Source organism: Hemitrygon akajei, chromosome 1 (genome assembly GCF_048418815.1).
Source record: "Hemitrygon akajei chromosome 1, sHemAka1.3, whole genome shotgun sequence".
In the NCBI taxonomy this organism is placed as follows: domain Eukaryota; kingdom Metazoa; phylum Chordata; class Chondrichthyes; order Myliobatiformes; family Dasyatidae; genus Hemitrygon; species Hemitrygon akajei.
In genome coordinates, this window is record NC_133124.1 from 114,890,617 (window position 1) to 114,906,598 (window position 15,982).

The 15,982-nt window shown below is 43.1% G+C and overlaps 1 protein-coding gene across 1 annotated transcript in view; it reads right to left on the reverse strand.

The window, feature by feature from the left end:
- Positions 1-4,143: 4,143 nt before the first annotated feature.
- LOC140730265 (annexin A13-like) overlaps positions 4,144-15,982 on the reverse strand; it is a 53,578-nt gene continuing 41,739 nt past the window's right edge. The window contains exons 9-11 of the mRNA XM_073050452.1: positions 14,989-15,064; positions 7,012-7,124; positions 4,144-5,231 (exon numbers count right to left, since the gene is read on the reverse strand). Of these exons, the coding sequence (XP_072906553.1) occupies positions 5,088-5,231; positions 7,012-7,124; positions 14,989-15,064 (333 nt within the window). The 3' untranslated portion in view covers positions 4,144-5,087. The remainder of the gene's footprint in view (positions 5,232-7,011; positions 7,125-14,988; positions 15,065-15,982) is intronic.

A 15,982-nucleotide genomic window follows, 5' to 3' on the forward strand; every position in this document is an offset into this window, starting at 1 on the left:
ATCAATAGGGGGAGGGGGGTGGGAGTTAGCTTGTGTGATTTTTGTTTCAGCTGGGCAGGTTTTAAATTGGATGAAAGACACAAATAGCAACAAATTGGGAAGTTGAAAGGGTGTTACTGTGGGGCATTTAAAAATGGGTCAAAAACCAATTTCTTTCCTGGTGCCTTGGGCTCCCGATTCAATCTAACCTTTAGCTAGTATCTGGCTCATAAGCAAGCACTCAGCAACGAAAACCACACACCCTTCCACTCATATGCCCCTCAGTAAATCATCTCCTTCTCATCTTAAACCTATGCCCTCTAATTTCTGGTTCCCTTACCTTGGAAAAAAGATCGTGTGCATTCACCATATCTGTGCTGCTCATGATGAGAATGTCAGGAAAATTCTTTAAAAGTAGGATTACTATTGATGTGTGCTTGATTGTCTGTGCAGATGATTGGCCGAAGGGCGTGTTTCTGTGCTGCATCTCTCAATATTAACATATGATCCTAATAGTGAGGGAAAGGTACCTCCAATCTGCCCAGACTATGAACTATTTATATGCAGTATTAGACGGAAAGGATTGTCTAACCCAATTGATATCCCAAACCTGTTTTGAGAGAAATTTCTATCTGAGCTCTTTTGGCCGGTAAACACAGAGTCACAGAAGCCAAAAAAAAATACAGATGAAATAAAAGGAGGAGAATCTGGAAATACTCGGCAGATCAGGCAGTACCTGTAAAGAGAGAAATACACTTAGACTTGCAATGGCAATGATTACATCTCTCTCTCTTTCTCTACAGATGTTGACTGACTTGTTGATTTTTCCAGGGAAGAATGAAACGGGAGAAGTCTGTTCAGACAATTGAGTCTTTTCTGCCATTGACCGACATTGTGGCTAAACGATAAGATAACCCCACATAGTCACCTTTCCCTTTATCCCTTATCATCTTTGGCTAATACAGTTTTGTTAAGCTCAGATTTGAAAATAATTGACAGAGATATGTGGAGCTCGCTTCAAATTTCCCCTCCACTGCTTTTGTCCTGAGAGCCCAGGCTTTGAATTTTGAATACTCAACACCCAAGTCAGCAAAAATACTGCCTATCTGCATTGCCCTCGTTGCAATTCCCCTTAATATCACCAATCAAATCATTCTTTAAGCTTCAAACTTCCAGAGAGTGCAACCCCGTGAAGTCTGTCCTGGGAAAGAAACCTCCATACCAGGAGTTACACGGTACGGTGGTCTCTGTAGATTGCAAATTGTCCCCTTTAACTTCGGCATCATCGATCTCAAAAATGATTTGGGAGTGAGGCAGTGGAGGTGGAGTTATCATCAGGATATGCAAAAAAAGGTTTTTTCCCCAGAGTGAGGTACAAAAATACCCAATGACCTCTCAAATTTTTCACTGCCAAGCACACAACCTCATGCTTCTCAAGAGCCCTTCCTCTCCCCACACCCTAATGAAGACCTGTGTCTCCAAATGCCTTTCCCTCTCTGCTCAAACCTCGAAATGACCGCCCAAGACCCCATCCTTCTCACTCCCAAACAATAGCACAGGGATAGAGCAGGCCCACAGCCAGTAGACATTACTGTCCATCTCCACAACCCGGCCTTGGGAACTGATAGAGGTGGCCCACAGGCAAAGAAGTTTTTAGCTTCCTGCTGTCACATGCATGGGTGTGCTAAGGACACAGATGTTGACTGTTCAGTTTCCTCCATAGATGCTGCCTGACCTGCTGAGTTCCTCCTGTATTTTTTTGTGTGTTTTGCTCAAGATTTTGCGTGTTCTGCAGAGTATATGTGTCTCCAGGCTAACCTATTGAGTCCGCACAACCACACAGGTAGCTTCCGCCCCTCGCCGTTCTCACGGTTGGCTAATCAGGAAGGTTAGATCGCAAGGGATCCAGGGAGCACTTGCTAACAGAGGTCATTTTTGGCTTGAATGCAGGAAGCAGAAGATGATGGCAGAAGGGTGTTACTCAAACAAGAGCCCTGTCACCAGTGGTGTGCCAAAGGGGTCAGTTCTGGGACCTTTGACACTTGCTACTCACATGAACAATTTGGATGAGAGTGGTTAGTATGTTTGTGGACAATACCTAAAACGTGTGACACCACAGATGTTGAAAATGATCAAAAGTTACAGAGGAATCTTAATCAGCTGGGTAAGTGGGCTGAGGACTGGCAAACAGGGAAGAGTGAGGTGCTGCAATTGGGAAGCCAAACCAGTTAATGGCAGAGCCCGGGGAGTGTTGCAGAACAGAGGCACCTGGGCGTACAAGTGCATAGTTCACTGAAGGTGGTGTCAGAAGTTCAGAAGGCAGTGAAGAGGCATTTGGCACACTGGACTTCATAGAAACATAGAAAACGTACAGCACAATACAGGCCCTTCGGCCCACAAAGCTGTGCCGAACATGTCCTTACCTTAGAACTACCTAGGCTTTACCCATAGCCCTCTATTTTTCTACGCTCCATGTGTCCATCCAGGAGTCTCTTAAAAGACCTTATTGTTTCAACCTCCAACACCGCTGCTGGCAGCCCATTCCACGCACTCACCACTCTCTGCGTAAAAAAACTTACCCCTGACATCTCCTCTGTACCTACTTCCAAGCACCATAAAACTATGCCCTTTCGTGCTAGCCATCAGTCAGTGCACTGAGGCTAAGGGCTGGGACGTTATGTTTCAGTTATAGGAGAGACTGGAGAGGCAGCAGCTGGAGTATTGTGTACAGTTTTAGTACCAGTCTTACAGGAACAATGTCATTAAGATGGAAATTGTGCAAAGAAGATTTAGGAGAATGCTACCAGGACTTGAGGGCCTGGGTTACAGGGAGAGCTTGGGTAGGTTAAGACTTTATTTCTTGGAAGGCAGGAGAGTGAGGGATGGCCTTATAGAGGTGAATAAAATCATGAGAGGCATAAATCAGGTGAATGCATTTTCTGTAAGGAAAGGGAATCTCCAGGGCACAAGATTAAGGTGAGAGAGAAAAGATTTAAAGGCACCTGGGGGAGCCAACTTCCTCACGCAGAGGGTGGTACATTGAGGGAATGAGTTACCGGAGGAAGAAGTTGAGCTGGGTACAATGAAGACATTCAAAAGACATTTTGATAAGAACATGGATAGGAAAGATTTAGAGGGATATAGATTAAATACTGGCAGGTGGTATTAGCCTAGATAGGCACCTTGGTCAGTATCAATGTGTTGGGCAGAAGGGCTGATTTCATGCCGCTTTACTTTATGACTCCATTGTACACTGTATCCACTCTGTGTAAGGACTGGTGTTCTCTGCGGCCAGGTTAGTTCCAGCTAAAAGGAATTCAGTGGTTAATAGACACATGCAAAAAAATAAAAGCCTGTTACAGACACCCAAGAAGCTAGAGCTGACTCTTGTTAACTTCACCACTGCGCTGTCCTGTTCTTTTTTTAATACATTTGGTATAATGTTTGCTTAGACACGTGTAGGGCCATTATATTAGCTACAATCAAATTGGAAGGCAAGTGGGCTTCAAGAAGCTGAATGCTTTTCCCCTGCCCCTGTGTTAACACATTCCCAAGAAACAAAGGGATTCTCTACCTTCTTTGTTTTGCCTTGTATGACCTCAATGCACTGTTGCAATGAACTTATCTGTACGGATGGTATGCAAGACAAGTTGTTCATTGTACTTCGGTACATATGATAATAGTAAACCTATTTACTTCAAAAGAGTTTCACTCTCAAAACGGTGGTGAGGTAGAATGCTGAAAATGTTCCCATCTGGCCTCCCTCCTGCACCCCCTATCCCTCACCACATCTCTGCAATTATTGTGACAAAATATTTCTTCATCAGATCCACGTGCTTGTGCAAAGATGGGACTTGGAATAAATATTTCCCACATGTATTAAACAAGTCCTGCAGATGTTTATAACACGTAATCACAGGATTGGGCATCGATGTGAAGAGGAGCCTTATGCACAGAACATAGGAACAAAATTGAACAGTTGATTGCCGTGACATTGGGAGATTTCACACGCACAAGCTGGATGAGTAAAGGGTCAGTGTCATAGCTTGATGTAATTCTGGGAAAAATAAATACATTATTCCTATGTTATATCAATAAACTTCCAACTTGCAAAGATGTTAAACAGAGCTGATGACTCAACAGACAAACCACTGACACTGCAAATTATTCATGTGGATTTCCTTTTAATTATAACGCATTGCAATGAAATTAAAACTGTACTGTAATGTAAAAGAAAGTGAGACTTCACAGTGGGTTGATTCTGACACGTATCGGGAAGCAATAAACTGAATACATCTTAAAACAAGTCCAGGTTTGCTGGATCTTCTAGCCCCGGAATTTCTGAGCGCAAGGTGGGAAAAATGCAACACTTGTTCTGCATTTAGTTCTACCAGAAAAAAGTCTGGTCTGCACTTCCAAAATCAACTTAACTTGGAGAGATGTCAAAGCACTCTTCCTCTTTTGCCAGGATGGTACCTTGTTTCCCATTTCCCACACTGAGCACTTTTGACTCTTTTTGGACTATGGTTGCCAAGCAATCGTACTCTCAATGGACAGTAGGAAATGGATAGTGCAGCTCCCTGACATTCTGGTCAATGCCACAGGCAAAATGAACTGTCAAATGTAGCATAGACCAGTATAAGGCCTCTTGCTCCTCCTGAGACCATGCTGAAAGTTCAACACTTCTACTCTTACCCTGCAATCCTCTTTCTACCCTTGAGTTGTTGAAAGCCATGACTGAATGCAGCTCCCACTCACAGTCAGACAATGCATTCCACTCACAGACCCTCAGCAACCCCATTCAACCAAACCCTACCGAAAACTATGACATGATGTCAGACATCTTTCCTTGGGAAATGATCCAGCACAAAAGAGGTTTGACCCACTGATGCTGTGATCTTTTGTAAAAACTAATCCCACTCTCCCGCATTTCCCTCTTGTTCAGATAGTTTTACTCCTTCAAGTATTAACCAATGAGAATCTGCCTTTTCCAAAAGAGATCATGCCAAAATACTATTATTTCAAAGGATTATGTCACAACAGCATGATGAGAAATAAACTATGGGCGTGTCCATTGAATCGTGACAAGCTCAGGACAATATAGCTACTTATATTCCAACTATCCCATTTTCTTCTTTTACTAAGGCCAGCAGAACTTTCTGGAAAGATCCGGAAGTCTCCGATTTGATGTCATCTGCCAAAGGCTTCTTGTACATCTCCTGATACTTCTCCTTAATGTTCGGAAGATCAATCTGTTGAATAGAGAAATACAGGTCACCTTTCTTACAGTATGGGAATCAGCTAAACCAATCACTTTTATATAGATGGGCATCACTGCGGTTTGAGGAGGGCAGCTGGGGCTGATGTGTGTATTTCATTCATAGGTTGCGGTTGTCATGGGTAAGGTTAACATTTAGTACCTGTCCAACTTGCCACTTCCTTAAATCGCTTCAGTCCTTCTGCTGAAGGAGATTCCACGGTGCTGTTGGGGAGGGATCTCCATGATGTAGACCCAGTGACAATGTAGTGATGGTGTGTGTTTTGGAGGGGGTGGGGGAGAACCTGCAGGTGATGGCGTTCTGTGTCCATTGGTAGAGATCAAAGTTCAGGCTCGCAAAGAAACTGCAATGTGCCATGTAGATGGCACACAACGCAGCCACAATAATGAATGGAGTGTTTAGGGTGGAGCTGGTGGTCTTTGTCTAGTGAGTTGATTTCTTCTGGATGGTGTGGAGTTTCTTCAGTGTTGCTTGAGCTGTTTTCAACCAGCTGAGTGGAAATTGCATGAGAGGTTATGGGAAGTTTTGGAGGAGTGAGGAGGGCATTAGCTGTCATACTAATCATCACAGTATGTCAGAGAATAATAGAGTCATACAAAGGGGAAACAGGCCCTTCAGCCCATCATGTCCATGCTGACCATTAAGTACTGTTATGCACCCATCTACTGTCTTTGGGATATGCGAGCACCTGGAGGAAACCCCACTCACAGTCACAGGGTGAACATGCACACAGACAGCACTCAAGACCAGGACTGAACCTCGATCATTGAGTCATAGAAAAGTACAGCTCAGAAATAGGCCCTTCAGCTCATCTAATCCACGCTGAAACATTTAACCTGCCCTCCCCACCCCCCAACCATCCATGAACCTTTCCAAACTTCTCTTAAATGTTGCAATCAAGCTTGCATGCACCACTTGCAATGGCAGCTCATTCCACACTCTCATGACCCTGAGTGAAGTTTCCCCTCATGTTCCCTGAAACTTTTCACCTTTTACCCTTAATCCATGACCTCCAGTAGCAGACCCACCCACCCTCAGTGGAAAAAGCCACTTGCATTTATCCTAAGTATACCCCTCATAATTTTATATACCTCTATCAAATCTCCTTTCAATCTTCAATGTGCCAAGGAATAAAGTCCTAGCTTATCCAATCTTTCCTTATAACTCCTTGTCAATTTTTCCTGCATGCTTTCAAACTTGTAAACATCTTTGCTGTAGGTAAGTGACCAAAACTGCATATGATACTCCAGATTATGCCTCACCAATGTCATATACAACCTCAACATAACATCCCGTTTCCTGTACTCATTATTTTGGTTTATGAAGGCCAAAGTGCAAAAAGCTTTTCAACCCTATCCACCTGTGATGTCACTTTCAATGAATTATGGACCTGTATTCCCAGATCCCCTTGTTCCACTGCACACCTCAGTGCCCTACCATCCACTGTGTAAGACCTACTCTGTTTGGTCCTACCGAAGTGCTGGAGCTATGAAACAGTGGCTTGACACTGCACTACTGTGCCATCAAAGTCCTTCATTTGCTTTAAAACGTGATTCCTCTTTTTCTCTGTTCCAATGAAGTGTCTCATACCTGACCGTTTCTCAGAGATGCTACCTGACTTGCTGGGTGTTGTCTGAGGTTAAAATTGACTCCATCCATGTGCACTTTACTTCCAGAATCTTGTCAATCATTCCCCTCCATCCAACCTAATTGGAAACCAGACCCAAAAAGCCAAGTTTGAATTCCATGTTACCTCTGAGCGTGAGACCAGGATGCGAATCAGCGTGTCTTCGTTTGTCCCCACGTTTTTCATTGCTTCATGTAACACTTCTGCAAAGTAGGCTTGGCAGTCCTTGGTACACTGAACTGCATAAGGAAATTAAAATAAGCTGGGTGTGGATGAATGGGCTCTACGCAAGTCACAGGATGGATTTGAAAAGTTAGAAGAGAGGATAGAAAAAAAAACTGTAGAAAAAGAATAATTCAAAAATTTAATACTAATTAAACATTTAATTGCAGAAGTAATTTGGCATTTCATTTCTGGGAAACAACTTAAGCTACAAGATAACACGCACAAAATGCTGGAGGAACTCAGCAGGTCAGGCAGCATCTATGGAAATGAATAAACTGTTGATGTTTTAGGCCGAGCCCTTTCTTCAGGACTGGGTACACTGGATTGCACAATTTACAAGACGAGGGACCCTGGTATCAAGGGTGACGTGGAGAGGGTATTTCCTCACATAGGAGAATCTAGTATTAGGGAGTTGCTGTTTAAAACTAAAAGAGTTATCTAAGGAAGCCAAGAGCAGAGATAAATTTATTTCTCTCCAGAGGTTGAGAGTTTTAGGAATTATTATACTCAACACTATTGGTATTAGTTTATTATTGTCACATGAACCAAGATACAGTGGAGAACTTTTGTCAGTGTGTCATCCAGACAGGTCATTTCATCCATAAGTACATCCAGGTTGTTAAAGGAAAACAGAAAGCAGAATATAATGTTACAGTTACAGAGAAAATATAGTGCAGGGAGACAAATAAAATGCAATGGCTACAGCCAGGTAGATCAGGAGATTAAGACTTCATCTTTTAGAATTGGAAATGTCCATTCAGGAGTCTAATAACATGAGGATAGAAGGTGTCTCTGAGCATGTTTGGGCTGTATGTGCGCCCAGTGGAAATGATAGATAGCAGTTTATCTTAGAAGGTTCCTGGCAAAAGAATGCACATGTAGGAAATCAAATGAACAAGAGCTGTAAATATGCAACATACCAATGACAAATTCTTCTAAATAGCAGAACCAATTAGAGAAGCTGATGAGTGGTATTGGCTTATTATTGTCATATTACCAAGATATAGTGAAAAGCTTTTGCTTTGCATGCCATCTAGGCAAGGCAGTAGCAATGAGACAGAATGCAGAATATACATTGTTTTATTTTTACTATCTTACACAGTGAAATATACAGTAGAGTTGCTGTTACAGAAAGAGTGCAGTGCAGGTTGACAAAGTGTAAGGTTGATCAGGAGATTACAAATTCATCTTTTAGCCTATGAGAAGTCTGTTCAGGAGTCTAAGAATAGTGGGTTAGAAGGTGTTCTTGAGTCCATTTGTATGCGCTCCCAAACTTTTATACCTATTGTCTGGCAAGACAGAGGAGGGGAGGGAGTGACCAGGATAGGTGGGTGGGATGCTCCAGCATGATGTTGCTGCCTTCACGAGGCAGATGGAAGTGGAGGCAGGGTCAATGGAGGGGAGGCTGATTTGTATGATAGACTATGTTGGGCTGTGTTCACAACTCTGTGCAATTTCTTGTGATCTTGGGCAAAGCAGTTGCCACACCAAACTGTGATGCACCCGAATAGGATGCTTTCAAAGGTGCATCTGTGAAAGTTGGTGTGAGCCATCAGGGGCATGAAATTTTCCTTAGCCTTCTGAGGAAATAGAGGTGCTGGTGTGCTTCAGGTGTAGAATCTACATGGCATTGTTGGTGATATTTACACCGAGGAACTTGAAGCCCTCAGCCATCTGCACCTCAGCACTATTAACACAAACAGGGGTGTGTGCTTATCCCCTCTTCCTGATGTCAATAACCAGCTCCTTCTTTTTGCTGACATCTAAGAGCTTGTTGTCTTCACACTATGCCACAAGGAGGGAAAAGTCGTTGCGTTGACAGAACAGAGTATTTTTAAGATTGAGGTAGACACGTTCTTGATATGCAAGGGGGTGAAATGTTTCTATGGATAGACAACACTGAAGAATTGTCTTGGTGAACAGGGGCTGCTGCAGAGCAGGTGAATCAGGGATCTGAGACTGGGTGGACAGGCATCCAGGCCTAGGAGAGACTGAGAGAGTGTTTGGAGAGCCCAGAAGGAAAATGGAGTCTTGAGAATGCCTGGGGGGGGGGGTGAGAGAGAGAGAGAGGGAGAGGGGGAGGAGGGGGAGAGAAGGGGAGAGAAGGGGAGAGAGGGGGAGAGAGGGGGAGAGAGGGGGAGAGAGGGGGAGAGAGGGGGAGAGGGAGAGGGAGAGGGAGAGAGAGATGCATAGTGTCTTGGAGTTATATGGAATAGAAACAGTCCAACATGTGAATGCTGACCAAACTGCCAGGGCTAATCCCATTTGCCAGTGTTTGGTCCATATTCCTCTAAACTTTTCTTATCCATGAACAGTACTTATCCAAATGTCTTTGAAATGTTGTTATTATAGCTGCCTCAACCACTTCCTCTGACAGCTCATTCTGTCTGAAGAAGTTGCCTCTCAGAGTCCTTTTAAATCTTTCTCCTCTCATCTTAAACATATGTCCTCCTGAACCCTGAAAAGAATACGACTATCCACCTTAACAATGTCGCTTATCAGCCTTCTTAAGGTCACCTTCCTTCCACACTCATGGGTAAAAAGCCACAGATTACCTAATCTCTCCTTTTACTCAAACCATCCATTCCCAGTAGCATCCTCATAAGGCTTTCTTGACCCTTTCCAGCTTAATGGCTGAAAGGGAGGCACCAAAAGAGAGAGAACTCACAGACTACGTGAAGGACTGTGAAGAAGTGTGGAACCCCAGGAGTGAATTCATGACCTTGGGGCTCAGAAGGTGGAATGCTACCTACTGATCCACCGATGCCTTTCAGCGCCTTCAACTGGTCGTTGTTCCACTAGTGAATGATCCAGTAAATTTTCTACTAAAGCATATCTGTCTGCAGTTCCAGGAGGAGTCCAGCCAGTTTCCTGCAATAAATCCCAAAGATTCTTCAAGAGATGGTGCAGGCAGCAGAAGAGCAGCTTTCACCAAGGGAATTCTGTCAGTTTTCTAGCACATTTACATCTGAAGATCGGAGCAATCTATTGCATCCTGACCCTTACTACTCTTTTACCAATCCCCAAGTGTTAGAATTATTACCCTTCCCTGCACCTTATGAATGTACCAGTTCACTCTTCCGTTAGACACTTCGTCTATTGGCATTTGCGATTATTATGAAAATTTATGTGAAACGAAGAGCTTAAGAACATCCTGTTAGCTCAGCAGGTCTATCCACTGAGCTTAAAGATGAAAGATCGCATTTATTTGTCACACGTACATCAAAACATACAGTGAAATGCATCATTTATGTCAACGACCACGTTGTACAAATATGTGCTGTGAATACAAGTGTGCAAGTGGTGCAATGCGTCTGATGCTGACATGTCAAAGCTTCATAGTGCCTTATAGCAATATAGCGTCATACAACATGGAACCAGCTCTTCAGCATAGCACGTCCATGCTAGCCATCATGTACCAATCTACAATAATCCCATCTTGTATTACTATCAGCTCTCCCCTTCCCAGCCACATACACTGCCTATAAAAAAGTACTCACCTCCCTTGGAAGTTTTCATGCTTTATTGTTTTACAACATTGAATCACAATTGATTTAATTTGGCCTTTTGACATGATCAACAAAAAAGACTCTTTTGTGTCAAAGTGAAATCAAATTTCTACAATTTGGTCTAAATTTATTTCAATTATTAAACCCAAGATAATTGATCGCATAATTACTCACCCCCTTCAAGCCAGTATTTCGTAGATGCACCTTTGGCAGCAATTACAGCCTTGAGTCTGTGTGGATAGGTCTCTACCAGCTTTACATATCTGGACACTGCAATTTTCCCCCATTCTTCTTTACAAAACTGCTCAAGCTCTGTCAGATTGTGTGGGGATTGTGAGTGAAAAGCCACAAATTCTCAATTGGATTGAGGTTTGGACTCTGACTTGGCCACTCCAGGACATGAACACTGTTGTTTTTAAGCCTTTCCTGTGTAGCTTTGGCTTTATACTTGGGGTCATTGTCTTACTCAAAAATGAATATTCTCCCAAGTTGCAATTCTCTTGCAGACTGCATCAGGCTTTCCTCCAGGATTTCCCTGCATTTTCCCAGGATGTTTTCTATGGTGGGTGAGTCTAAGACCAGAGGACACAGCCTCAGAATAGAGGGGCATCCTTTTAGAATGGAGATGAGGAGGAATTTTTTTAACCAGAGGGTGGTGAATCTGTGGAATTCATTGTCACAGGCAGGTGTGGAGGCCAAGTCTTTATGTATATTTAAAGCAGAGTTTGATAGATTCGTGCTTGGTCAGGGCATGAAGGGATACAGGAAGAAAGCAGGACAATGGGCTGAGAGGATAATTGGATCAGCCATGATGAAATAGTGGAGCAGACTTGATGGGACAAATGGACTAATTCTGCTCCTTTATCTTATGGTATGTTGCTGCATTTATTTTACCCTCTACCTTCACAAGCCTTCCAGGGCCTGCTGCAGTGAAGCATCCTCACAGCACGATGCAGCCACCACCTGCTTCACAGTGGGGATGATGTGTTTTTGATGATGTGCGAGCAGTGTTTGCTTACAACAAACATAGGGCTTAGTCTGATGGCCAAAAAGCTCAACTTTGGTTTCATCAGACCATAGAACCTCCTTCCAGCTGACTTCAGAGTTTCCCACATCTTCTGGCAAACATGAGCTGAAATATCATGTGAGATTTTTTCGTCAGTGGCCTTCTCTTTACCACTCTCCTGTAAAGCTGCGACTGGTGAAGCACCCGGGCAACAGTTGTTGTATGCACAGTCTCTCCCATCTCAGCCACTGAAGCTTGTATCTCCTCCAGAGCTGTCATAGGTCTCTTGGTGGCCTCCCTCACTAGACGCCTTCTTGCACAGTCACTCAATTTTTGAGGACAACCTGCTCTAGGCAGATTTACAGCTGCACCATATTCTTCCCATTTCTTGATGATTGACTGAACTGTACTCCAAGGGATATTCAGTGACTTAGAAATTTTCTTATATTCATCACCTGACCTGTGCTTTTCAATAACCTTTTCACAGAGTTATTTGGAGTGTTCTTTTGTCTTCATGGTGTAGTTTTTGCCAGGATACTGACTCTCCAGCAGTGCGACCTTCCAGACACAGGTGTATTTTTACTGGAATCAATGAAACACCGTGACTGCACACAGGTGATCTCCATTTAACTAATTATGTGACTTCTAAAAGCAATTGGTTGCTCCAACGATGATTTGGTGTGTCATATTAAAGGAGGTGAATACTTAAGCAATCAATTATTTTGTGTTTTATATTTGTAATTCATTTAGATCACTTTGTAAACATCTGTTTTCATTTTGACATGAAAGAGTCTTTTCTGTTGATTCGTGCCAAAAAAGCCAAATTAAGTCCACTGTGGTTCAATGTTGTAAAATAATAAAACATGAAAATTTCCAAGGGGGATTATTTTAATAGGTAATGTATTTACAACCAGGGACAATGTACAGTAGCTAATTAAGCTACCAGTAAGATTTACGGTCGGATGGCAGCGCACTCAGATGCAGCAGCATTTCCAGGTCTAACTAAAGGTGTAATCGTTTGTCCTTTATGCCTTTTTTTTATGATGGCAAGACACTGCTGAATACTAAGAACATCAAATTCTGCAGGTCTACACCATCAGCGAGCTGCTCGCTAGCAATGGAGCTGGACTTATTGTGTGCCATTGTTGCGTTGTTGCCTGGACTTGTTGCGTAGCATTGTCATGCCAAGGGGGTGCACGGTGCGAGTGATTGTCTTGGATGTTTTTCCTGCGATTGCAAGGCCCCGTTGGGCATTGGTAATGTAGAATACTGCAAGCCCGGTTCACTGGTGAGGCCGAGGGTGATGGGGCTGCATTGCCTTGGTTTCGGCGTGGACTAGGTCCTCATGCCATGGGGTCGCCTGATGCAGCCGCCCATGCGATGGTGTGGGAGTGGGCATGCTGGATTCCAAAGTGGGTTGGGGCTGGCCCTTCCATCAGCGCTGCCCTTAGTGTTTGCTCAGTGGAAGAACAAGCTAGAGAGGGACAGCATCCCACACACCAGCTATCTACAGGCCGTGCCACTCTGGGACTTGGGCTATATTATTTTATTTTGTGACCGTGTGTTTTTCTGCTGTCAGAACCATCGGTGCTCTAAGTTCTATGTACTGTGTGCTGTTGGTGATGCGTTTTGCACCTTGGCTCCAGAGGAATGCTGTTTCATTTGGCTGTATTCATGTATGATTGAATGATAAGTAAACTGGAATCTACATTCCTTTCCAATGCAGATATAGGAGACTGAAAATAATGAGCAGCAAACATTCTGGAGGAACTCAGCAGGTTGAGCAGCATTTATGGGAGGAAGGTTATTGCTGATATTTTGATTGAAATCCTGGAAAGGGAATGAGATGAAATAAAAATGAAAGGGGGAATGGTAATATAAGGGCCAGTAAGTGATTGGTGGACTAAGGAGATATGATCGATGATAGGTAGTTGGAGTGAGGTGCGGGGGGAGGGGTTGGTGGAATCGGGAGGCAGGTGGGTAATAGATGGAAGCAGGAAAAATAAAGGCAGGTGAGAGGTTTGGAGGGCGAAGGTGGAGACTGAGGTGGGTAGGTGATAATCAGGAAGACAAAGGCTACCAGTGCTGAAGTCTTGGTCCACCAGTCATCTACTGGCCTCTGTAACATCCCTTTCCCTCTCTTCCTTATATAGGCCATTACCCCTTTTGACTCTCAGTCCTGACGCATGGTTTCAACCTGAAAAGTCACAGAGACATAGTCAATAATTCTTTTCTACCCACAAACCTGCTGAGGTTGTAATGCAGATTGTTTGTTGCTTTTCAATAGGGCAGGGAACCAGAGAGCAGAGGAGAACCTGCAGACTCCACACAGATAGCACCCAAGGTGAGGATTGATTCCTGGTGTCTGGAGTTTTAAAGGAGCAGTGTTAACTGATGTCCCTTCCCACCCGCCTTTTCTCGCCCTGTCACTGAATTCTTCCCCCTTGTTCACGTAACTAATGGTCTGTATTTTACTCTAAATTCTTTGTAACATATTGTGGGAGTGTTAATTCTGCCCAGGTTAAACATCACTGAAAGTGAACTTGAAGAGGACATATGCAAAGTTTGCAATGTAACTTGTCATTCTCATTGCCACGGAGAATTGATTAGTTATAACCAGATAATTCTGGTACCACATGGTACATTCCCCACCATTTGTCTGTTGTTGTAAGGGCAAAGAATAAATTATTCTGAAATTGTAAGGAAAGCATAATCACATCAAGTGACCTTTGAACTTACATTCTGATGGAATGGCTTCAAATGTTGACTGTTTTTTTTCCCATTGACACTGCCTGACTCACCAACTTTTCCCAGCATTTTCTGGTATTTATTTAACATTTCCAACATCTGCAGCTTTTTTGCTTTCTCTCCCTTTGAATTTTCCCATCAATATAGCAATACTTTTAGCTGCCCAGAGGACCAATTTAGCAGAACAAAGAAAGCGTGATTTAAAAAAAGGCAACGGGACATGTCAGAAACGCTCAGCAGATCACGTAATCTGTCAAGAGAGAAATAGGGTTAACATTTAAATAGGGTTGATGTCCTTTGTCGTTTTCATTTTCAAGTTGATGGATTTATATTTAGAAGAAGTTTTTAGATCGAGATAACCAAGGCAGCTAGAAGAGGTTGTGATACAGAGTAGCCTGTTCCAAAAGCATGGTGTATAGAATTGAAGGGTTGAATGGCCTTATATGCTCCCCCATGCCAATGTAACTTGTGCAATACTAGACACTCATACCCGAGGATGTGACACTAGCGTATGCCATATTATTGAAATATTTTAAAAGGCACTAAAACTAATCCCACACTTGAGGCCTCAAAATAAAAGTCTGATTTATTACTAATTATTACTCCGCTATTTACCGATTGTCAGATAAGCCTTCGTCACGTCACCAGATGTTTCTCTTTTGATCACCTCCTCAATGCTTGCGCCATGGAGCTGTGTAAATAAGAGGGAAATCAGCAGCAGCCCGGCTTCCTTGTGGGACAGCCAACCAGTTAATGCATCGGGGAGATCTCGTCAAAACTTACAAAGTACTTCAAGGGTAGACAATGCAGGAGGATGTATTCCCTGGCTGAAGAGTCTAGGACCAAGGGGCATTGTTTGAGAATAGAAGGTTCGCTGTTCAGGACTGAGATGAGAAATAATGACTTCACCCCAGAGGGTGCTGAATCTTTGGAATTCTCTAACAGAGAAGCAGTTTCAGCGACAGGTTACTATCGATGCAATGCTCCTCAGACAGGATGAAGAGGTCAATACTCCCCAATGCCATTAGGCTTTACAATTCAACCGCCAGGACTTAAGAACTTTTTAAAAGCTATTATTAATGCTTTTTGAGATAGTGATTTAGATGCATATCATATTTTTACTGAGTTAAGTATTGTATGTAATTAGTTTTGCTACAACAAGTGTATGGGACATTGGAAAAAAAGTTGAATTTCCCCATGGGGATGAATAAAGTATCTATCTATCTATCTATCTATCTATCTATCTATCTATCTATCTATCTATCTATCTATCTATCTATCTAAGAAGGTGGTGGCGATTTAGTGATTGTGTTCATTTAAAACACAGGTTGATAGGTTTTTGGTGATTCAGGGATGATGCTGAGACAGAAAATCAGTCGTGATCTCGGTGAAGGATGGAACAGGTTCCAACGGAATGGATGGTCAACTCTTGCTCCTTTTTCTGAATACTATTTCCAAATTCTGTGGAATTTGTTGCCACAGGCGGAAGCCAAGGCATTGGGTATATTTAAGACAGAGGTTGATAGATTCTTGATGAGTCAGGGCATGGGGGAATGGCAGAAGATTGGAGCTGAGATTGAAATGGATCAGCCATGATGAAATGCCGGAA